Source organism: Portunus trituberculatus, chromosome 43, assembly GCF_017591435.1.
Source record: "Portunus trituberculatus isolate SZX2019 chromosome 43, ASM1759143v1, whole genome shotgun sequence".
Taxonomy (NCBI): domain Eukaryota; kingdom Metazoa; phylum Arthropoda; class Malacostraca; order Decapoda; family Portunidae; genus Portunus; species Portunus trituberculatus.
In genome coordinates this window covers 25,614,190-25,640,037 of record NC_059297.1, presented here as the reverse complement: position 1 = coordinate 25,640,037, position 25,848 = coordinate 25,614,190, and the positions used below count along the sequence as shown (strand labels likewise).

The following is a 25,848-nucleotide window of genomic DNA, read 5'->3' as shown; positions in this document are numbered from 1 at the left end:
TGGACGGACTTTACATTTTGAAACAATAAAGGCAAGACTATTTAGTGCACATTCGAATATGACACACCTTGCGATCTAAGAATGAAGTATTACCACCACGTCCACAATGAGGCGGCTGTGCCCGGTAACACTGGGTTCTGTCCAACCTCATCCGCCTACTGTGTCCTTCCTGGTACAGTGGAGCTATTCCCTGGACAAGTGTCTGGTACAGGCTGGCGTATTCCTGTCTGACCCAATCACTACTAATAACGCGACGATTTAGGCATTTACAGGATATACGAAGCCGCTGTTAAGACATCTCTCGTGTTTTCGCATGTCTGGCGGGTGGTTCCGTCTGTATATTCTGTATCCTTCCTCTATGTATTATTTCCTTCAGCCTTTGTCTATTCTGTAAAATCTCACCCATCAACCCTGTCACGCCCGCCCCGCTGCCTGGCATAGCATAATAAACAGTACCTTCCGCTCCAATAGAGACCAGCTTGACTCCCTTGCTGGCGATGAAGTCGAGAGCTTTGTTGACGTTGGCGATCTTGTGGAACCTCATCTTGCCGCGGTCTGGCTTGGGGAGGGTCTCGCCGGAGATGACCTGTGGGTGGGTGAGGGAAGGAGTGTCATCGTCATTTGAAATACTTCTGCGCTTTAATTCTATCTTTTCAAAGGCTTTACTTGAAGGTACACAGGTTTCTAAGAGTACTTCTATGGTTTAAATGAAAAAATAACAAGATTTTTATAGTATCAAAAGGAGAAAGTCTTGAGCAAATAATTTATGAATACTGGCCAAATAGCGGCGGTGCATCGGAAAGAAAGGAAACAAGAAAACAATGCTAATCTACTTTACAGTTATGCAGAAAAAAAAAAAAAATCAAATACAATATAAAGTCTTAGGCGAGGACATTCATGGTAAAAAGAAAGTTTGCATGTATGTTTAAATGAAGACTGGACAATTGTGGCATTTGATAATGGTAAGGACACAATACATTACGTAATCGTGGGGGTTGTTTGTGAGGCGCCGGATTGCACCAAGGCCGTGCTGCTGTAGCTGTGCGGCGGATCTTTCTTTAATGGACACTACCAAGATAATTGCCACGTCCCTGTCAACTTTGCTCTTATTACTCTCTCAACTACCTCTTCTCCCTCTACTAGCTGGTTTCCTCCCTCAGATTATCTTTTTTTTTTTTCTATGAGTTCATGATCAATCGTTACCGTAGCACACTCTATCCTTTCATACTTAATCTACCACTTTTTTTCTCCTACTAAAAGCTCAAATATTCCTCCTCTAGTTTCTCCCCTTATCTTTCTCTCTCTCTCTCTCTCTCTCTCTCTCTCTCTGCATGCAACCACTCCATCAACGCCACTTCTTCCCCTCCTGAACAGAAAGGCTAACCATTCATCCATCAATCAATCTCGTTTTTGCCCCGCCTCGCACCTTAAACCCCCGCCAACCTTGCTTTTTCATCACGTTTCATTGTCCATCAACCTTGTATTTCCCTCCACCCCACCACCGCTTTTATTTCTTTAACCATTCCTAACCATCGCACGCAATACTTTTTTCTCTACCTTGACCTATTCATTCCTCCGTCAACAGAACAAGTCACAATCACAAGGCCACCTCACCTCTGACACATTCCTACCTCACGTTCGCATCTCACCTACTTCTCAGTCGGTTTCCCGCGGGCAGTGCTTTGCCTGGCTCACGCCTATACCGACTCGCGACACCAGAAACGCAAAGCTATCAGAGTACAGGGGTGAATTTCTGTGAATAATCAAAACTGAGTGTCTAGAAGGTGCTTGTCTCTTACGATACGTCTGTGATAGCCTGGACTGTATTCTCAAACGTTTCAGTGTTTCAACTCGTATATTTAAAGGACTAGTGAGATTATTGACTGGACGTTTTAAGTGTGTTGTTCATATTTCTAGATACACTGTGAAAAATTACACGTAGGAACCCAATTCGTCATCTATAAGGGTTTAAGAAATAGTTATGAAACCTCCCAAAAAGATTCTAAATACAGAAACTACTCCATAACACCACAAGTCGCTACCATCTAATGAACGTGTGCGAACTACAACAACAATCTCACATCCACATCCTCATTACACCAACTAAACAAACGCCTTAAATTCTGAGCAGCTTGTATGGGCAAAGCAGCAAACTCTTCCACTACATGACGCATAGGAGGACGTAAACACATCGCCGACCCAGGCAGCGGCAAAGGGGCGGTGAGGTAAGCAGCGAGTGAGGTAACCAGACACCGAGTGGGGCGCTGGCGGTATTCACGTCACGGGAGCCACAGCAGCACGCTCACGGCACCCACACGTGAGGTCAGCGGGTGCAGGTGAGGTGAAGGACTTACCTCGAGCAGCAGCATGAGCTTAAGGCCATTCCTGAACTCTTCCTCAATGCTCTCGATGAGGGTGCCCGCCTTGCGAAGATGAGAGTTGCACCACGCAGTGAAGGTCTGTCGAGAGGGAGAGAGTGAAGCATGAGAAACACGTCTTTACATTTTTATTTCTATTCTGTAGCTTTTTATTGATTTATTTCTGATGCTATAGATAGAGAAAGAAAAGAGGTAAACATGAAACACACACGGATTTATATTTTCTTCTTTCAGAAAATAGCTAATTTCTGTTTATTTCCTGTGCAATAACTAATACGTAAGATAAGAGAAAGACGTCTTCTCCTTTTCCTTTTCCCCTTTCATACAATAGCTACAATACTCGATTTCCTGGAGTGTGGACGTTATCAGGATATAATGAACGTAAGGCATTAAATAAACATGTCACTATACAGAACGTCATAATGTTGCGGTTTAAAATCCCATGTATGTGTACTTGAAGAGGGGGAAGATAAGGAAAGAGGGAGGAACGAAAAGGATACCACAGTTAAAAACCAGATAGGTGAATGGGGAATAAGAGAAGGGAGTTTGTTTTTTTTTTAATTACGAACCTTCTTACCTCAATCCTGTCAAGAAATAAGTAAAAGAACAGCTAAAATCAAATAAAACGTAGATAGAAGCATAAAAGAAACGTATATACTGGATAGATGATAGATAGATAGATAGACATGATAAAAAGATAGATAGGTAAAAAACAAACAAATAAATACGAGATTCCGTGACTTATGACCTATGACCTTCCCAGTGACCTGCACATGAAGGAGATGTGAAGCAAAAAGGAAAAAAGAAAGAGACAAAAATAGAAAAGGTGGGAGGAGGGAAACGGCACAGAGTTTGAGAGTTTGAGAGAGAGAGAGAGAGAGAGAGAGAGAGAGAGAGAGAGAGAGAGAGAGAGAGAGAGAGAGAGAGAGAGAGAGAGAGAGACCACTTCCATTTACCCAACCTCTGAGTAATACGTACGCGAATATATCAACACTTTTAAAGGTAAGGGGTAACTTAATTGAATGCTACACCTGCAGCTGACGAATCATAACACCTGAACACACACACACACACACACACACACACACACACACACACACACACACACACACACCTGCAGCCTGTCTAGATGACTGCTTTGTATATAAAACCTGAAGTGAAATCATACATAACCTAACCTACGTGTATACTGCCACTAGAGAGAGAGAGAGAGAGAGAGAGAGAGAGAGAGAGAGAGAGAGAGAGAGAGAGAGAGAGAGAGAGAGAGAGAGAGAGAGAGAGAGAGAGAGAGAGAGAGAGAGAGAGAGAGAGAGAGAGAATGTGGAAAGGAGGGGAGGGTGAAAAAAAAGAGAGAAGTAATGTCAAAGGAAATTAAAATAAATTAAATGATATAGAATGAAAAGAAGAAGAAAGGAGGAAGGTAAGGCAAAGTAAAAAGTAAGGTAAGGTAAGGTAAGGTAAGGTAAGGTAAAGGAAAACAAAGGAAGGAAGGGACGTAATGGAAGGGAAGAGAAAGAGAGGAGGAAGGCGAATGACGCGACAACATTACCAGGTTACAATGACCAGAAACGAAAACTATGTCACAATGTGTGTGTGTGTGTGTGTGTGTGTGTGTGTGTGTGTGTGTGTGTGTGTGTGTGTGTGTGTGTGTGTGTGTGTGTGTGTGTGTGTGTAAAAAATGCCATTATATCATCATAACCACCATCTATCATTACTGTTGCTATTTATAATCACTGAATTATGGAGCGTGAAGTCTGTGTGTGTGGGGGGTGGGTGAGAGGGGAAGGGTTCATGAAGGCGGTGGAGTGGCGCCTAAGTGAGAGGTGTGCAGGTGGGAGCGCGAGGCCAGGTGGTGATGGTGTAGTGTGTATACCTGGTGGGGTGCAGGTTATGAGGTGGGCCGCCGTTCTGCCCCCACACGCCACACCACCACCAGGTAACACTTATTCAGAACAGTGTCAAAAGAAAGTAAGTAAATGATATAGAAATAGAAAGGGTTTAATGTGTATGTTAGGAAGGATTACAGGGAAAATTAGTCATTACAGCTGATTTTCTGAGATGAAGTTGGATTTGTTAGGTTACGTTAAGTTTCGTTAGGTTAGGTTGCTAGCTAATCCATCTAATTAAACCTAAACGGTACTAACCTAAACTGTATTATATTAAATAAAATAAAATAAAATAAAACCTAACCTAACCTGACCTAACCAAACTAAACCTAACCAAATCTGACCTGACCTAACCTAACCTAACCTAACCTGACCAAACCTAACCCAACCCAACCCAATCGAAATCAACTAGAAATGCAAAGCTAGTCGAAAGTAATATAACCCAAAGAAAGGCAACTTAGCTCTCCTCATCTAGACTAACCCAAAACAATGTCCAAGCTAACCTAACCAACCATAACCTAACCTAACTTAAGGTAACCTCACGCACCGTAGAGACGGCTAAGATGCCAGCTGGCCCTCACGTGATCCCAATACACTTAATACAAAAGACAAGGAAGGAATTCTGGTAAAAAAAAAAAGAGCATTACAGTTACAAACATTAATTTTAACACGGTAACTACCTCAGAGGAGACACGCCCCAAGGAGATAAGTGAGCGGGAGATGAGTGTCTGTCCGTGCCCTCTCTCCCCTATCCACCTCCTCAAGCCACTCACCCACCCAGGACCCTTGAACAGCCTCGCCTCTAACCCAAAACTCACACAACAACTATTAGTGTGTGCCCAGAGCGTGGCATCTCATCCCAACCCAACCCATATCCAGCCCACTCTAGTCCCAGCCCACTACATGATCACCTTACCCCGCCCCTCCAAGCACCAACACCACCCAGACGGACTCGACCCCAAAAACACTTGCTCAGAGTTAATCGACTTGGTGAACTTAATATTCTTTTTTTTCTCTCCCCTGAAGTGCGTCGTGGATCAAATATCACGTACAGATATCTTACAAAACCCCAGGCTAGTCACGCGCCGCAGCGGACACACTTTTGTAAATGTTTGTAAAATGATAAGTGCTATGTGACAACGATGCTGGCAGAACGAAAGGTGGTATGTGGGGAGAAAGTGTGGTTTTTGTCTTATTGTTTTAGTTTCGTGTTTATAAGAGGGGGAATAGGGGAAGGAGAAGAAATGAGTCTATAGTTATGCCTCACTCTCTATAGTTTCGTGTTTATAATAGGAGGGGGAGGGAAGAGAGAGAAATAAGTCTGTAGTTTTGTCTTATTGTATAATAGTTTCGTGTTTATAATAGGCGGGAGGGAAGGAAATTAGTCTATAGCTTTGTCTTACTCCATATAATTCCGTGTTTATAAGAGATCTTTTTGTTTTTCAGTGGCTCTTTTTTAGTCTGCATCATTCGCATCATTAACAATATAGGAGGAATGTGCAGGGAGATATTCACTTCGGAGGAGCTGACTGAAGTGACAAGAGCCATCCGACAACCAACAACTGTCACCTCAGCAAGGCAGAAATCACTAAAGCAAACACTTGAGAGAGAGAGAGAGAGAGAGAGAGAGAGAGAGAGAGAGAGAGTGTGTGTGTGTGTGTGTGTGTGTGTGTGTGTGTGTGTGTGTGTGTGTGTGTGTGTGTGTGTGTGTGTGTGTGTGTGTGTGTGTGTGTGTAGGGGGGACAGGATCACAACAACTTAAGCTGATACATGTTTACGCTAACTTATTACAACAGCTGGTCCCTGAAGGCTGGCAAGAAGGCGATCACACATTAGAAAGGCAGGGAAGAGGTTTGCACACCAGTCACCGGCTCATATTCGCTTGTGTTTGGCAGTGGTTTGTGTGTCTTGAAGTCTGCGGTGCTCGGGGTGGTATGCAAGTAGAGCCTGCTAGTGCCTGCCTGTGCCTACTACCCACGCGTTACTTTTTTTCCCTCATGTGCATGTTGGCTGATGATTCACGGTTGCTGCGACAGCGTTTCTTGGCCTGCAGTGCTGAAATCAATCCTGTGGCGTGACGGGGAAGGTGGGAAGGCAGAAAGAGGGAAGGAAAGGGAGGGAGGGTCCCATAATAATCAGCAAAACTAATAGTGTAAGAATAATCACATAGAGGCGTCACTTCAGGAAATGGCTCATCACATTTGGCAATCAATTAGCTATTTTTCCCACCACCTGAATGCTTACTAATGGTACCCCTGATGCCTCTCTTTCGAGAAACCTGTATAGCCAACCATTAAACAGTTTTACGTATTCACCCACAGCCAGCCCAGCACGTGAGACTTTTAAGCCACATAATGAGCGTGAGTGACGGACGGGCGGCCTCACTCTGCCTACACCGAGTGACAGAACGCCAACCTACCTAGCTCTTACTAAGGACAAGACATGCTGAGGCGGGAAAAATATAAGGAAACGCATCATCAGGGCCATCTGAGCCAGTCGTGGGAAAGCTTCTCCACACACACACACACACACACACACACACACACACACACACACACACACACACACACACACACACACAGCATGAAAGGACTCAACTGGTGGAGAAAGGTAAAACTTTAATATGAAGTACCTAACAAGTTCCAGTCGCTATCTTATGCTATCAGTCCCGCCAACTCTGATACGACCCTAGCAAACCATTATTAGATTCACCCCATCATTAACCCTTTCCACTGGCAATGATGGTGCGGCAATTGTTACTTCTACATGAGTTAGTCTATATGATTAAACAGCTTGAGCAACACGGACACTCCTTTTACTGCTAGTGGTCTTAAGCAATCATATTCCATACTAGTGTCAGGCCATTAATTAAGCATGATAACACAGTGCAGAAGTTGAATGATTATGCTAATGTTCCGTGGCACTGAGGATAAACTAACAGATCTCAGACGCACACCACTACATCCTATCACTAGTCTGTAAAAAGTAGTCAATGGATGCAAATAACCAATGCTAATTTTCAGAGATGACCTAAATGAACGATACAGCAATTCTCTCTAAGTTAAGTGGCAAGCAGGCAAGTAATCTTCTGAACAGACTTTCATTATGTTTAGTTTTCACCAGTACCTCCTCTAATCTACTGAGTCTCAACCAACTAGGATGTGTAAGGAGACTGGCAAAGAATCATAACACTTTAAGGCTATGGCAAGATTCAAAACACAAGGTAGTGAGTGGATTACCTGACTCTTGACTCCTTTAATCTACTGAGACGGATGTATAAGGGGACTGGTAAGGAATCAGAGCACTATGGGAAGACTCAAAACACAAGGTAGTGAGAGCGGATTACCTGACTCTAACAGAAAACACACATGCAAGTTACTAATTTCATTCTGAGAGGCATAACCGACACAAAAAGTAGTCGATGGAATATTTGAGATCAATAATTGTTTCTAGTTATATTATTTCTCCCAAAAAAAAAAAAACTATATGGAATTACGTCCTGAGAGGCGTAACTGATACAAAGAATAGTTTAGATGGAATATTTAACATGTGTGTGTTATATTTCTCACACCAGTAAAATAACATGAAATTACTTAAACTAACAAGCGCCACACTGTCATCATGCGCCAAACAATATATATATATATATATATATATATATATATATATATATATATATATATATATATATATATATATATATATATATAAAGAAAAACAAAGACACGATCACGGAAGACAATTCAAAAGGACAACAACTCACATTCCTTAAAGAAGAAAAAAAAATAAAAATAGAAAACACGACATTTATCACACAAAATAACACGGAAACTTCCAAAACCAATAATCTAAACTCCATTCTTTTACCATTTTCTTTTTTACACCATCACCTCACCAGTTAGTCGGCCATACGTGCGCAGTACTCCTAAGTTTACCTGCAGTGGCCAGCCTTCATTAGTGTACCGCTACGGCTGACAAAAAAGACGAGCCTTGACATATGGATCAGCGGCGTCCATGAATACTTAGCAAACAAGAGTACATAGATTAGTCAAAAGTCACGGCTGGACGCTTTCTTGCCTTCTTCCTTGCTTGCAACGTTCACAGACACACAGCGAGAGGCAAAGTAAGAGAGAGAGAGAGAGAGAGAGAGAGAGAGAGAGAGAGAGAGAGAGAGAGAGAGAGAGAGAGAGAGAGAGAGAGAGAGAGAGAGAGAGAGAGAGAGAGAGAGAGAGAGAGAGAGAGAGAGAGAGAGAGGAAATGTTCATCACTTTTGCCTACACACACACACACACACACACACACACACACACACACACACACACACACACACACACACACACACACACACACACACACACACACAGTGGTTAGAGCGCTGGCTTCACAAGCCAGAGGACCGGGGTTCGATTCCCCGGCCGGGTGGAGATATTTGGGTGTGTCTCCTTTCACGTGTAGCCCCTGTTCACCTAGCAGTGAGTAGGTACGGGATGTAAATCTAGGAGTTGTGACCTTGTTGTCCCGGTGTGTGGTGTGTGCCTGGTCTCAGGCCTATCCCAAGATCGGAAATAATGAGCTCTGAGCTCGTTCCGTAGGGTAACGTCTGGCTGTCTCGTCAGAGACTGCAGCAGATCAAACAGTGAATTACACACACACACACACACACACACACACACACACACACACACACACACACACACAAGCCAAGCAAAGTTCAGGACACATATATTCTCCTTCATACGTATAGACTTGCTTTCACCCAACACCGCCAATCACAGCCAGCCACAGCCAACACAGCCAGCCACAGCCAGCCACAGACAGCCAACACAGCCAGCCACAGCCAACCAACACCTGCAAATCGTCATCTCTTCTTCCTTCGTCAATAAAACAAAAAATAGAAAGTAAAATAGTTTAGGTTAAGGACAACACAATACTGATCCACATTTTCTCTCTCTCTCTCTCTCTCTCTCTCTCTCTCTCTCTCTCTCTCTCTCTCTCTCTCTCTCTCTCTCTCTCTCCAGTCTTCCCTTTTACTTTTTTCCATTTATTTTCCTTCTTTCCTTCTTGCCCTTTGTTATCTTTTTCCTTTCTTTCATTACCGTCCTTTCCTTTAACTCTTTACTTATTGCTATGTTTTTCCCCTCCTTCCTTGCTTTCACTCCCTCGTCCATCACTTTCTCTCAAACCGTCTCAAAATATCCTAAACATGCCAAACTGTCTTAAAATACCCTAAAACCCTGCCCCAACGTCTTTCACCACCACGATGGGCGGCCGATCCCGTGTCTTTGTCTATCTGTTCAACTCAAACCGCCGTGGTACAGTGGAACCATGCGTGCTTTGGGGTCCGAGGGGTCTCCAAGCGCATGGGTTCGAATCCTATCCACGGTCCGAGTGTAGGTTGGGCTTCCTCACTCGGGGCAACGGTTTCCTAGCGGGTGGGCTTTGAGATAGGAGGCACCCTAAAAAAGTATCCCCTTTAGCCCAGAAATTCCCGTGAAAAGCCCACTTGGTATAAACAAAATAAAAAAAAGTATATACAACCGAAAGAAATGGAAGTCACCTTAAATTCACCTAACCTGATCAAATTTAACCTACCGTAACCTAAACCAAATTGGAGATCTCAGAGGACATCGTTGTGGTTTTCAAAGAGGATTTTTCATAAATAGATATTGGAAAGGGAAAGTCTTCTGGTTGATAAGTAAATGCCATTGTTTTTTTTTTTATGAGGATATGGTGAGACCTATCCAAACGTAACCTAACAGCACCGAACGGCCGTTGACGCATGTTACACCAAATTACCTCCTTAGCCTTAAGTAACTAACGCTTAAACACTAATTAAAGCAGTCACACCATTAAGAGGGTAAATTTCTTTCCGTACAGAATCATTAAAAGATTTCATACGGTGCGAGAGAGAGAGAGAGAGAGAGAGAGAGAGAGAGAGAGAGAGAGAGAGAGAGAGAGAGAGAGAGAGAGAGAGAGAGAGAGAGAGAGAGAGAGAGAGAGAGAGAGAGAGAGAGAGAGAGAGAGAGAAAGAAAGAAAGAAAGAAAAGAGAGAGAGAGAGAGAGAGAGAGAGAGAGAGAGAGAGAGAGAGAGAGAGAGAGAGAGAGAGAGAGAGAGAGAGAGAGAGAGAGAGAGAGAGAGAGAGAGAGAGAAACAAATGAAATAAAAAATATAGGACATGACAGAAGGAAGAAAAGAAAGGAGAGAAGGAAGAGAAAATAATAGTGATAATGACAATAATAATAACTAATAATAATAATAATAATAATAATAATAATAATAATAATAATAATAATAATAATAATAATAATAATAATAATAATAGGAAGGAAAGAAGGAAGAAACAAATCAATAAGTTAAGGAAGAGAGAGAGAGAGAGAGAGAGAGAGAGAGAGAGAGAGAGAGAGAGAGAGAGAGAGAGAGAGAGAGAGAGAGAGAGAGAGAGAGAGATGGGGTGAAGGGCCAAGAAACGGCTGTAAGGACGGAGGAAGGAAAGAAAAATGAGGAAGAAAAGGACGGAGAAGGAATGTGGGGCGTGGTGGTGAGAGAGAGAGAGAGAGAGAGAGAGAGAGAGAGAGAGAGAGAGAGAGAGAGAGAGAGAGAGAGAGTGGGGCTGAGGTGTGGGTTACTTTGGGAGTGTGTAGGCGGTGAGAGGCAACCTTCAGAAATAACTCTCTCTCTCTCTCTCTCTCTCTCTCTCTCTCTCTCTCTCTAAATGCTGCTTGTTCTATTTCTTTTCTTTCTCTTTCCACTTGTTTCTCTTTTCTTTCCTCCTCCTCCTCCTCCTCTTCTAATGTTCGATAATGAAGGCAAAATTTTTACATCAGTCAATAAATAAATTATTGTATCTTTTTTTTTGCAACTCTTTCCTGTTTTACTTCCTGTCTGTCTCCTCCACCCCTCCCACCTCTCTCTCTCTCTCTCTCTCTCTCTCTCTCTCTCTCTCTCTCTCTCTCTCTCTCTCTCTCTCTCTCCCCGCGGGCCAAGGTGAGGGTAAGGCCGGTGGGAAGGTTAACGAGTGCGGGTGCCTGCTGCCATCCAGCCACCAGGTAAGTGTCAACAGGTAACATTTGCACCCAGGTGAGGCACGATCCAGAGGTACAGGTAGTGGTGGTGGTGGTGGTGGTGGTGGTAAGGTACAGGTAATACTAGTCTCACCTTATTTGGGCTTTCTAATTTGCAATGTTACCTGGATTTATTCGTGATCACCTGTGCTGACCTTACCCAATCTTAGCTAACTTGTCCTTACCTTACCTGATCTTGCCTGGCTATGTGACTCACGTAAGCTAACTCACGTAATCTAACTAAATGTAATCTTACCTTGTCTAATATAGCTTACTTGCACCTGAACGCAAACCAACCTAAATTTACCTTATTCAATCTAATCTTAGCCTAACCTAGCCTTGTCTTCCCAGGTGGGCTGACGTAACGTAACCTTATAACCTCAGCTTACCTTATCTGATTCTACCTTATATTTAATCTCACCTGACCCAGCTTGCGTTTTAACTCGTTCAGATTCGTAGTCAGGTATCTCGAAAAGCGTACATGGAATTAAGAAAGAGAAAAGAAAAAAAAGGAAGGAAGGAAGGAAGGAAGGAGGAAGGAAAGATGATGAGAACAAGTGAAAAGAAAAAAAATGAGAATGATAGAAAGAATATGAATGGAATAAATTAGAAAAAAAAATGCTAAATGAATAAAACTGAGGAAAATTAAAGGAAAGAATAAAGTATCTTGAAAAGTATGTATAAAAATAAAACAAAACGAGAGAAATGGAGAAGAATGAAGGAAGGAAGCAAAAAAAAAAAAAAAGAACAACAGAATGAATGAAGAAAAGTAAAATAATGTAAGAACAATGAACAAATAAAAAAGAAAAGAAAAATACAATAAAAAAACTCGAACGAAAGAATTAAACTAGAAAGAAATTAGAAGGAAGGAATGTGCGTTCGCCTTGATAGAGAGAGCAGACTACACAAGCCAAGGCCAGAACGTTAAAAGAACACATGAACGAACAAAGAAAAAAAAAAAAAGTGTTGGCGTGTTCTTGTGTCTCTCTCTCTCGTTACTCACGTTCACACTAAAAGGTAAAGGAACTTGAGCACTTGGCTACGAGGAATATAACTGTAACCCGAGAATAAAGCTCAAAGAAAAGAAAACGAAGGTGAAATAGGAAAATAAAAAGAGAAAATAAGAAAGAACGAAATAAAATGCTGTCCGTCTTGTTAAGTTCAAAATAAAACTAGTTAAAATAGAGAGAGAAGCACCTTAGGAAATTTCAGCGTGAGAATAAAGATGAAATAAAATGCATAAAACAATGAATACAAATGAGATGCTCGCCATTTTTGTGTCTTACGTTCAAAATAGAAAAGAAAAAGAAACGCTGAATATTAATTAATGACTTGAGAGATAGTGAAGTGCAAATAGAAAGTAAAATAGAAAAAAACAGAGAAAACTAATAAAAAATGAGGAAAACTTTAAGAATATTTTCTCACACTTTCACGGTAAAAGCTACGTAAAAATCATTATAATTGTAATAAAAGAAAGCTTAACCCCTTCATTAATGGGAGACATTTTCACCTTGAGATTTGTGTACGATCTGACCATTTTATTAACATTAGGAAGCGTCTATGGAGGTCACAAGATTAATGGCCACAGTCTTCACTATTTTAACCCCCCATGTGAACATTTGAACATGGTACTGAATGGGTTGAAAAATGTATATAGTAAAAGTAGAAAGTAATATGTGTCATTGACTTTAGAAATTGTAATAAGGAATACGTAAAAAAAAAAAAAAAAAGGAATGATTAGCGAGAATTTTCAGACTTAAACAATATCAACTGGCATTGTTCACGAGTTCACCAGACCATCACTGTTTATGTTCGTTTATGTTTACTGTGAAGCGGATTGGATTGGACAGATAGACAGAGGGAAATAGATGGAGAGAGAGTAAAAGCAAGAGAGAGGGTTAAAAAAAAAAAAAATAGCAGTAAGTAAAGGAAGAAGGGAAAAATGCCGTAAAAAAAAATGAGTATTACATGTTAATTAAATGTCTCCCGCGAAAGAAAGTGTAGAAACTCGTGAAAACAAACATAACATAATCCTATCAACTAAGAATAAGATTAAAATATGCAAATCAAGATGTAAAAAGTAACATTCACAAAGTTGACTCATTATTATTATTATTATTACTACTATTATTGGTGCGTGCTGTTGTTGTTGCTGTTACTTTATCAAATAGCCGTGTTTATCTTCTACGATGAGGGACAAAACATTCCTGATCCCTCACACACACACACACACACACACACACACACACACACACACACACACACACACACACACACACGGCAACCAATCTCCCACTCCTGGAGGAAAACAATTAAGGTCCAACACAACTCAGGTTACGTGCAGCGACTCACTGTGTCCACGTGTCCTTAGCTCAGTGAGTAACGACTACCAGGAAGAAACCAAACCAAACATAAGCCATTTTAGTCTCCGTTTGGCCAGAAATACAAACCGTGAACCACTGAACCACTGGACCGTGTGCTAAGGCTCCTATACCCCACACACTACCATCGAGTAAGAGACAGAGAAACCCATTTATAACTATAACCTAACCAAACCTCAACCGAAAAAAAAAAAAAAAAAAAAAAAAAATAACCTAACCTAACCTACACCTAATTCAGCCCAACCTAGCATAGTGAAACCTAACCTAACCTAAAACGAACCTATTTTTCTACGTAACCAACTTTAACCCAACTTAACTTAACCCAACCTAACGTCACCACTATGGACTAAGTCATCAGAGGGTTGGTTAGTCATGATTCACTTTATTAATTAGGTAAGGGATATCTTTCTTAAGGATTGTGGGAGTTAGGGGAAAGAGTAATGAAGTGTGTCTGTATAGGTTTTAGTTGGTGTAGAGACTGGCTTGACTGTCCTTTGTGGTCTAATTGTTGCACTGTCCTTTGCTGTTTTTCGTTTCATTAAGTTCAGATTTTTGTTCTTCTTTAAGTTCTTGTGTTCTATTTTTTAAGTTGTTATTCTTTCGTTTCTTTATTACGTTCTTCTGTTTTTAGTTCTACGTTCTTTTGTTCTTGTTCCTGGTTTTTTATTTTTTATTGCATTCACTATTCAAAAAATTAAGTCAATAATGTAAATAATAATAATAATAATAATAATAGAAGTAAACAATAGATATAAAAGAACAAATAACAAACCTTCACCCACTCAAAAAAAATAAATAAATAAATAAAATAAATACATAAATCAATAAAAGATAAGATAAAACACAAAAAAAAAAAAAACGGAACTCAAACCAACCAACAACAATTAGTGGACGAACGAACGAACGAACAGGAATGGCAACAAGATAAAAAAAAATTAAGTAAATAAAATAAAATAAAATAATTAGCCGTTTAGTTTCACCAGACGCCGGTTATTGTTGCCCTAACTGATATTGTTGTTGTTGTTGTTGTTGTTGTTGTTGTTGTTAAGTCGTCACGTTCAAAACAATCATTACCTCTACAGTTACAATGAACAAAGTTATTAGCGGTTGTTAGGAGCACGTGAAGGACGAAGAGGTGGTGGTGGTGGTGGTGGTGGTGGTGGACACTATGATTAGGTCTCCTCTCTCTCTCTCTCTCTCTCTCTCTCTCTCTCTCTGGCAACCAATACAGGTAGTTTCTTAGGCGGTCACGAGGTGGGCGTCAACGTGGGAGAGAGAGAGAGAGAGAGAGAGAGAGAGAGAGAGAGAGTCGCGGTAAAAAAGAGAAGCAAGACTCGAGGAAGTGTAGTTTTATACGGGACTTCCCCCTCCCACACTCACTCACACTCTCTCTCTCTCTCTCTCTCTCTCTCTCTCTCTCTCTCTCTCTCTCTCTCTCTGACCTTCCCGTGTGCCAGGTCGTCGCCTTGATCGTACTCTCTCTCTCTCTCTCTCTCTCTCTCTCTCTTTCAGTGGTGAATTTGGCTGAGCGTGGCAAGGACGTGTAAGCGGCTTTTTATTTGCGCTCTCTCTCTCTCTCTCTCTCTCTCTCTCTCTCTCTCTCTCTCTCTCTCTCTCTCTCTCGATCCTTGTCTAATCACAGACGGTGATGATATTATCCTTATTATTATTATTATTATTATTATTATTATTATTATTGTCAGTAGTAGTAGTAGTAGTAGTAGTAGTAGTAGTAGTAGTAGTAGTAGTAGTAGTAGTAGTAGTAGTAGAAGTAGTAATAACATTCTACCACATAATTCGGATTCTTTCTTCTCTTCCTCCTTTTCTATTTCCTCTTCCTCTTCCTTCTCCTCCTCCTCTATTTCCTTTTCTTTTCTTTTTCTTCCTCCTCCTCCTCCTCCTCCTCCTCCTCCTCCTTCACCACCACCACTCCCTCGCTAACCATAAACATTATAAAAACACTCCAGAATTCTAATAAGTGAATAATTTAGCTTCCCTTCCTTCCTCGTTCAGATCAGTCACCCTTTGGACATTACTACTACTGCTACTACTACTACTACTACTACTACTACTACTACTACTACTACTACTACTACTGCCTGGTAGCGCGGCAACACACACTAACCAAACCTCTCTTTTACCTGTTAGTGCACCTGTAATTAAGTTGCCGTACCTGTGGGGAGGGCGGCAGGTGTGTGGCCGAGAGAGAGAGAGAGAGAGAGAGAGAGAGAGAGAGAGAGAGAGAGAGAGAGAGAGAGAGAGAGAGAGAGAGAGAGAATATGATGGTACCGTTATGAAAGTGGTTGTCTCGAAAATTTTATCGAATAGGACGCGGTTTCAGGTGTGTGTGTGTGTGTGTGTGTGTGTGTGTGTGTGTGTGTGTGTGTGTGTGTGTGTGTGTGTAAAATCATATTTGTATACGTGGTAGTGCTAATTACTACTACTACTACTACTACTACTACTACTACTACTACTACCACAACAATAACAACAATAGGAATAAAAAACTATAAATCCGCCACACACACACACACACACACACACACACACACACACACACACACACACACACACAAGCGACTATCCTGAAATACCCCTAACCAGGAACCAATAGGGCCAGGCGGGATGAGGAGGAAAGAGTAATACCACTTGACGTCACCCAGACACCCACACGCTAGTCACACGCGCCGTACACCAAGCCACCATCAGTCTGCCCTAAGCGTGCCCAAGACCACCTCCTCTGTGTGTGTGCGTGTGCGTGTGTGTGTTTCCGCTTGAACTGGTTGTGTGTGCCCTGATCCGTGGCGCTTTTTCACCCACTTCAGATCCTTCCCAGCTCACCTCAGTCCATCCCGAGTCAATCAGTCCCCGGCCATCCCAGGTCGTCCCCCATTATTGTCCAGTATTCATCAACAGTCTGCTCTCTCGCCACCACTGTTTTCCAAGGCCACATAGACGAGTACCTGGGTTCTCAAGTGTTTCTCCTGTTAACTATGTAGACATTTTTGGTTAATCTGTCAATCGAACCGTAACAGCATTCTTCTAAACTCGCGTTATTTCGACTAGAGCCCTTTAAAAGTTGTTTAAGTTAGGTTGGATAGGGTTAGGTTAAGATAGGTTTGGTTTCGAAATATTGTCTTATCTTAACCCCCCTCAGTACCAACACACGTTTCCATTTTCATTCTGCTTACTATTTGGTGATTCTATACAGCTTCAGAAACTCATGTGGGGTATTAAAATAGTGAAGACTGTGGCTAATAGTCTTTTGACCTCCATAGACCCTTCCCAATGTCAATGAAACGGTCTTATCGTACACAAATATCAAGGTAAAAATGTGCCCCAATATTGAAGGGTTTAAACCACTCTATCTCTTCAAAGTCCACCCAAACCCACCCAGTCCACTCCAGCCACTCAGCCAACCGTTTCCGACACCCGTAACGAGCCCTGTGTCTTTTTGCAGCGTCGGGAGAGGCAGACACGTAGTTTGTACGTAGATAATTTTGAAGAGCACGGAGACTTAAGATTGATTTGCCAGATGTCGCCACGAGGTGCAGCAAGGCGAGGCGCGATGGTCGGTTAGTTTTAGAGGGTTGCCAACCACTTGTTGTTCTTGCGTTATATTCTGTAGCTTCTCTTGTGCTACGGTGGTGGTGGTGGTGGTGGTGGTGGTAGTAGTTGTTGTTGTTGTTGTTGTGTGTGTGTGTGTGTGTGTGTGTGTGTGTGTGTGTGTGTGTGTGTGTGTGTGTGTGTGCGCGCGCATATCAGTACCCAACGATGTAAGATTCTAAAACAATAATCTGAAAGACTAACAGAAGCACACAAAACACTCTCTCTCTCTCTCTCTCTCTCTCTCTCTCTCTCTCTCTCTCTCCACGGGCCGATGACCAGCACACTTCCCAACGTCGCCACGGAAGAACCAATGCCTTGTCTAACATGGAAAAAAGGCAAAACACACAAAAAGAAAACAGAGAAGGGAAGGAAATCCATTCTCGAACAAACATTGGTCAGCAAACACCACCAAGAGAGAGAGAGAGAGAGAGAGAGAGCAGGGGTTGAAGGTCACGTGATACTATATAATAATAAACATTCTATAAACAGTGGAATGCTCTTATATATTGTTGTGTCTCATTGCTCCGTTCTCTTCTTCCTCTTCCTCAATCAATACTTAATTACCACCGATCATCCCACACACACACACACACACACACACTAACGGGGTGACACAGTTCCCGCTGACTGAGGAAGGAGCGAGAGGTGAGAAGGAACGAAGGTGGAAGGGGAAGAGGACAAGGAGGAGGAGGAGGAGGAGGAGGAGGAGGAGGAGGAGGAGGAGGAGTACCGGGTTTCGTGCACGGGAAGATGGAGGAAGGAAAATAAATGTTAGGAGGCAGGGAAAGAGGGGAGTAGTTTAAGAAAGAAGGAAGGAAGGAAGGAAGGAAGGAGAAAGTATCCAAGGACAGGAATGAAAGAAGGAAGGAAAGGAAGAGAGGATTGAGAAATGAAAATGCTTGGGAAGGAACCTGTTGAATTAGGATAAAACCATGCTCTCTCTCTCTCTCTCTCTCTCTCTTGAAACACTATCACATCTCAAATCACACCCTTCCTTATCAAATTATCACACACACACAAACACACACACACACAGGACTCGGCTAGCACGTGACCACCACCACCACCACCACCACCACCACCTACTCACCGCTATACAGTTACGCAACCTCTGAACTCCAACGGCACCAGCCACGAAACATTTGCATTACAGAGCACCACTGTTACGTCTGCTGCGGCGGGCTCTCCTCGTCTTGATGGAGTGAAGGAAGGCTAACACGATGAACACATTTTTACTTATCATTTTACCTATTGTCTTTATTGTTCATCTGTCATTTTGTCCTTTTTTTTTTATCGATTTGTTGTTGTTTTACTATTTATTTTCTTTCTTCCTTTTTTTTCTTGTCTACTGGTTCTTGTGCTAGTTATGATTTACAAGTTTTTTATTTTTATTTTTTTTTTAAGGTTGGTTTAGAGGTGAGGTGAAGTGAGGTTAGGTTAGGTGAGGTGAGGTGAGGTGAGGTCAAGTAAGGTGAGGTTAGGTTAGGTAAGGTGAGGTGGGGTAAGGTGAGGTCGGGTGGGTAAGGTGAGGTGCGGGTGAGGTGAGATTAGGTGAGGTTGGGTTAAGTTATCTAGTTGTCTAACCTATCTACAGCAATGAAGTTTGTTCATCCTAAGTGTTATCAATCTGAAATGTAACTGTTTATTATTATTATTATTATCATTATTATCATTACTCAACACTAAAAAAGAAAAAAAAGAAAGAATATGCGTTTTTTGTAAGAGGATTTTTATTTTCTTCAGTTAACTTCATGTAAGATTTAGAAGACAAAAAAATTACCTCCCTCTCTTTCCAACGAAGAGAAGCAATTTCACCACTTACATTTCCACTAAAAAAAACTTCCCTTCCTATTTCCATCAAAGCTTTAAGTAACTTTCTTTATATAATTCCAGGTATGAGTAAAGTATAGTCATTTTCCCCACATCTTTTCCCCCTGAGAGTCTCGTCATTTTACCCTCACGTATTTCCACTTCATATCATTTCAGCCGTCGTTCCCGCCAGTAGTGGAAGCAGAGGAACCAGTGTAAGCCAGTGCGGGGACGAACACACGCTGAATAACTGAACATAGGCAGAGGGAAGGAAGGAGAAATGGAAGGGAAGGAGAGAGGCAAGAGGGAAGGAAAGAAGAGAGAAGGGGAGAGAAAATAAGAAAATCATTGCGGTTTTTACATAGCATTAGGAAGAAAATTACAAGAACGTGTATGTGTGTGTGTGTGTGTGTGTGTGTGTGTGTGTGTGTGTGTGGGCGCCAGGTGGGTACATAGTGAGTCATTACAAACTTTCTCAGAGGTGATATTGGCGACCTAACCAACACACGTCCACCACACACACACACACACACACACACACACACAAACACGTGCCTTCCTGCCTGCTTGACGCGTCCTCGCCTCGCCTCGCCTCGCCTCACCTGGCCACACCTTTATTACTCATCCCACATTCCTCACTCTTTTCCGACACATAACACAGATTTCACAGCCTTTTTACATGGGACACGAATGATTATTGCTCCTGCTCCTCCTCCTCCTCCTCCTCCTCCTACTACTACTACTACTACTACTACTACTACTACCACCACCTCTGCTTTTCTTTTTTTTTTTTCCTTTTTTTTTTACCTGTGAGAAGAATGACTTGTTTTTTCTCCTCCTCTTATTACTACTAATGCTGCTACTACTACTACTACTACTACTTTTATTTAACGTGATAAGAATAACTGCTGCTTTTCCTGTTTTTCCTCCTTCTTCCTCCTCCTCCTCGTTCTTCTCTTCTTCCTCCTCCTCCTCCTCTTCCTCCTCCTCCTCCTCCTCCTCCTCCTCCTCCTCCTCCTCCTCCTACTACTACTACTACTACTACTGCTATTACTACTACAGGTAACACTACGAAAAACACACTCATTACACACACTCACGCGCACACACACACACACACACACACACACACACACACACACACACACACACACACACAGGTGCGTGAAGCAATAAAAGTGTGCATAAAAAGTGTATATGAAAGTAATAAATTATTACTAACTACTACTACTACTACTACTACTACTACTACTACTACTACTACTACTGTGTTTAGGTATGGGAAGGTCGAGGCAGGAAACCATCACATGAATTTTATTGCCAGACATTAAGAGAAAAAAAAAAAAAAAAAAAAAAAAAAAATTTGTGCGCGCGCGTAATTTCCTCTGTATGACATGGTACGTGAGAATTATTACATGGATGCTCTCTCTCTCTCTCTCTCTCTCTCTCTCTCTCTCTCTCTCTCTCTCTCTCTCTCTCAGAGAGAGAGAGAGAGAGAGAGAGAGAGAGAGAGAGAGAGAGAGAGAGAGAGAGGATCCAGTAACCACCAGAGCCGCATCCCTGACCACACCCAACCACACCACAAAGAGAGAAGCCCACAACCATCCCTCCACTCTTCTCCACCACCACCACCACCACCACCACCAAACCACACAGTCAAAAGCGGCGTAATATTACAAAAGGTGATTTTCTTGTGCTACCTCATCGTTTTGTTCCTACTTGCTTTACCCTCTCTCTCTCTCTCTCTCTCTCTCTCTCTCTCTCTCTCTCTCTCTCTCTCTCTCTCAATTTTGGTGCTAATCTTGGTTTTTTTTCTTCATTTTTTTCTTAATGTATTCGTCTACTTTGCTTATTGTGTTCATTTGCCATCCTCACATTTTTTTCCTTTTTTTTCTTTCTATTGTTGAGTTGTTGTGTCCCTTATTGTTATTATCAATTACTAATATTACTACTTTTATTATTATTATCATCCTTATTTATATTCTATTGGTTGCTGTGCCTAGAATTATCACCTCTTATTACCCTCCTACCTGTGTGTGTGTGTGTGTGTGTGTGTGTGTGTGTGTGTGTGTGTGTGTGTGTGTGTGTGTGTGTGTGTGTGTGTGTGTGTGTGTGTGTGTTGGCGTGCATGTGTGTGGGTGGGGTTTGCTGTACAGCAGATCATCTTTAACGTCCTCTCTCTCTCTCTCTCTCTCTCTCTCTCTCTCTCTCTCTCTCTCTCTCTCTCTCTCTCTCTGTCTCCTGTTACACATTCTTTCACAATTTACTTTCGTCTTCAACAAAAACTTACAAAGCACAAAAAAATAACATCTCCCTTCATTACGAGAGAGAGAGAGAGAGAGAGAGAGAGAGAGAGAGAGAGAGAGAGAGAGAGAGAGAGAGAGAGAGAGAGAGCGGTAAGGTCATGTGAACAGAAGTAAACAAACGCCGGAGTTCGAGAAGCGATCATGACAACAAAACCACGTGCAACGGAGGAGGAGGAGGAGGAGGAGGAGGAGGAGGAGGAGGAGGAGGAGGAGGAGGCCTAACCTAACCTATCCCAACCTAGCTTAACTAATCTAACTAACCACATCCGAGGGAGAAGGAGGAAGAGAAGGAGAAGAAGAAGAAGAAGAAGAAGAAGAAGAAGATGATGATGATGATGAAGAACGAGAACAAGAAAAAGAATAGAAGAAGAATAGAAGAAGAAAAAGAAGAAAAAATCGAGAGGAAGAAAAGAAAGAAAAGAAATAACAAAGATGAGAAGAATGACAAATTAAGAGGCGATGTATGTACAAAGAGAAAATAGAAAAAAGAAAAGAAAAGAATAAAAAAAGGATTCAAAGAAGGAGGAGGAGGAGGAGGAGGAGGAGGAGGACAGGAGGAGGAGGAGGAGGGAAAAGACAAGGAAGATGAAAGAAGATAAGAAGACAACGTGAGGATGAAAGAGAGGAGGAGGAGGAGGAGGAGGAGGAGGAGGAGGAGGAGGAGGAGGAGGAGGAGGAGGAGGAGGAGGAGGAGGAGAGAGAGTTTTAGAGAGAGAAAGAGAGAGAGAGAGAGAGAGAGAGAGAGAGAGAGAGAGAGAGAGAGAGAGAGAGAGAGAGAGAGAGAGAGAGAGAGAGAGAGAGAATTAATGACCAAACCGCCACACTCCACTAAGACTATTACTACTACTTTTACTCTCTCTCTCTCTCTCTCTCTCTCTCTCTCTCTCTCTCTCTGACATGAGGTAGACAAATTAGAGGAGGAGGAGGAGGAGGAGGAGGAGGAGAAAAGAAGGGCAATATCACGTTAATTCCCCAGCAACAAACGGGAAGGAGGAGGAGGAGGAGGAGGAGGAGGAGGAGGAGGAGGAGGAGGAGGAGGAGGAGGAGGAGGAGGAGGAGGAGGAGGAGGAGGAGGAGAAGAAGATGTACGCATGACTGCCAGTAATTCTGTGTACGCACGAACACGTTCACGGACACGTACATAGACCAAATATGTAAATGAGAGAGAGAGAGAGAGAGAGAGAGAGAGAGAGAGAGAGAGAGAGAGAGAGAGAGAGAGAGAGAGAGAGAGAAATAATAAACAAAAGGACGAAAGGAAAATATGCACAAATTAACAGAGAGAGAGAGAGAGAGAGAGAGAGAGAGAGAGAGAGAGAGAGAGAGAGAGAGAGAGAGAGAGAGGTATGGAAGAAGACACAGACATCCTATATGACCTTGAAACGCGTGGATTCCTAACATTCTCTTCTCTCTTCTTCTTCTCTCTCTCTCTCTCTCTAAGATGATCGTTTATCTAATATTAGGATGAAGAGAGAGAGAGAGAGAGAGAGAGAGAGAGAGAGAGAGAGAGAGAGAGAGAGAGAGAGAGAGAGAGAGAGAGCAAGGTCACATCCTGCAGCAGTGAACGAACTTTGCCACGTTCAATTAACTTGTCATTCTGTGAAGCAAAAAAAAATGTATATAATAAAGAAAAAAAAAATAATGTGTTAAAAAGAGAGAGAGAGAGAGAGAGAGAGAGAGAGAGAGAGAGAGAGAGAGAGAGAGAGAGAGAGAGAGAGAGAGAGACTGCCTTTAACTGGGGACTTTTTAATTTGTTCAATCTTCTTTTCTTTTTTTTTCATCCTTTGTAATGTTTTTATTTTCTTACTTATTAATATGATTTCGTTTTATTTTTAAGAGGTTATATTTATCACGCAATAAATCTACTCTCTTCAGCAATCGTGATATGGAAGAAGGCAGTCTCTCTCTCTCTCTCTCTCTCTCTCTCTCTCTCTCTCTCTCTCTCTCTCTCTCTCTCTCATGAAAACGAGATTATATGCAATGAAAAAATAATAAGTAAAGAAGGAAATTATACTGGAAGGAAATTATATTAGAGTAAAATTGTAATATATTCAATAACCACAAACACCAAAACATTCCTAATTGTGTCATAAAATACTTTCCTATTATCATTACTATTTTCTTTTCATCTCCCAAAATTCCTTCAACTTTCTACTTTCTACTCTCTCTCTCTCTCTCAAGCACCACTCACAGAACCAACACAAGGTAAGACATAATAACAAGAGGCCCAGTGTGTACAGGCCTATCACCCCAGTAATACATTAATATATGCATGCCGATGTCCACTTCTCAGTCCCTACGTATAAAATATCTGACCATAAATCTAAGTGATCGCCTCTCAAGCATATTAAGAAGACTCTGCTCTGACAACCCAGCAATGGAAGCTATTCAGGTCATCTGCCGTACCATTTGATAACCCGCTGCTTTCATCTCCTTTCTGTAATCTAACTTAATTGGTATCCTGCTGCTTTCTGGGGTTTAGTCTATGCTAAGTTTGGATGCTTAAAATGTTCTCTTTTTCACTGTTATTTGGTAGCTGATTTTATTATTAATCTTTTCGCCATTTTTTTCTTTTATTTTATTTGCTGTAGTGGAGTTTTTTCTCAGACCTTACAGGGTGTTTTCATGATTTGTAGTGATTGCTAAACAGGACTTCTGCGTCACCAGTGGAAGAAAAACATCCCTTCCGTGACAAGCTGACTAATTATCTGTGTGGCCTTTAAGAACAGTGGTGACGAGAGGACACAGTGTTGACAAATACAAGCCCATGATATGTCTCTCGTTTCGTTATACACCAAAGGAGGAAAAGGAATAGAATAAAGAAATGTAAGAGGAATGTTTCTGCTGAGAGTAAGAGGAGGAAAATTATAAAAAGATACAGGAAAAATTTGTACAGCGATGAAGACAAGGAGGAAAATAAAGAAATGATAGAGAAAGGTTTGTACTATGAGGAAAAGGAAGAGAAATGCAGGAAGGTTTGTGGTATGAAGAGGAAAACGAAGGCAAAGAAGAAATGCAGGAATATGTGTACAGCAAAGAAAGAAAAAGGAAGAAAATAAAATGCAAGAGGAAAGTTTGTACTAAGAAGAGGAAAAGGAGAAATATAAAGAAATGAAAGGATTTTTTTTGTTCTGAGAAGAGGAAAAGGAAGAAGAAAGAAAAAAAAACGCGAGAAGGATTTACACAGAGAGGAGGAAAAGGAGGAAAAAAAATGAAGGAGAAATACTTGCTATCTTCTTCACATCTTCATCGTAATCTGGCGCATGTCTTCTAAATTTCTATCCACTCCGAAATTTATACACTTGCTCTACACTCACCTTCATTCACCTTCAGTACCATGCTAAGTCATTTTATCCATTCTGGTCACAATTTCTGCGATTTCATAGAGCTTCAGAATCATATGTGGGGATGAGAATGGCAAAGACTCTGACCATTAATCTTCTGACCTCCATAGACACTTCCTAATGTAAATAAAATAATATAATCACACCCCAAAATCAAAGTAAAAAATGTCTCAGTACTGAAGTGGTTAAACTTACTATAAATGTCAAAATATCTCCCATCACTCCACCCACTGCATATCATTCCTACCTCCCTCTCTTCCTTCGTTGCTAATCCCCTCTCCCCTCTCCCTTCCCACTCTCAGAATATTTGTATTACTCTCCTCCTCCTCCTCCTCCTCTGCTGTTTCGTGTCGTAATGAAAAAAAAAATATATCAGAAGAGACACAACGATTAGAAAAAAAAAAAACTGCCCAAAAAAGAAATAACACTAAGCCAGTTCCACCACCACCACCACCACCACCACCACCACCACCACGTCACTCCTGTCACGTCACCTTTACCAAGTCAACTTTATCACGTCACTCTTAGCAAGTTAACCAACCCACGTCAGTGAGTCTCAAGGCGTCACCATAAGCAAGTCATCACGTCAGTCTCCTCCAGTCAGCCCCGGCATGTCAGTCCTATCACGTCAGCATTACCAAAGGAGTAAACCACGTTCAACCCAGTAGGAAGTCAGTCAAGCCAGGAACAAGAGTCTAGCCTGCAATTCAAGCCACGAACAAGAGTCTAGCCAGCAGTTCAAGCTAGTAGGAGGTCAGTCAAGCCAGGAACAAGAGTCTAGCCAGCACGTCAAGCCAGCAGTTTAAGACAGAAACAGGTCAGTCTAACCGGCAGTTCAAGCCAGTAGCAAGAGTCAAGCCAGCAATTCAAGCCAGGAACAAGAAAGAGTCAAGTCACCACGTCAATGCAAGCTAAGAGCAAGTCCAGCCACCACCACCACCAGAAGCAGATCACTCTAACCAGCAGTTCAAGCCAGTAATAAGCCAATCAAGCCAGCACGTCAAGCCAATACCAAGTCAGTCAAACCAGCAATTCAAGCCAGGAGGAGCAGTCAGTGAAGCAAGCAGCAGGTCAGG

At 41.9% G+C, this 25,848-nt stretch overlaps 1 protein-coding gene across 3 annotated transcripts in view; it reads right to left on the bottom strand.

Moving 5' to 3' along the window:
- LOC123517899 (alpha-actinin, sarcomeric-like) overlaps positions 1–25,848 on the bottom strand; it is a 76,160-nt gene that overhangs the window by 21,376 nt on the left and 28,936 nt on the right. For all 3 annotated transcript variants that reach the window (XR_006678609.1, XR_006678610.1, XM_045278356.1), the window contains exons 2-3: positions 2,355–2,459; positions 457–586 (exon numbers count right to left, since the gene is read on the bottom strand). Coding sequence is in view for 1 of the 3 variants with exons in the window: in XM_045278356.1 (XP_045134291.1) it covers positions 457–586; positions 2,355–2,459 (235 nt within the window). In the remaining 2 variants the exon portion in view is untranslated. The remainder of the gene's footprint in view (positions 1–456; positions 587–2,354; positions 2,460–25,848) is intronic.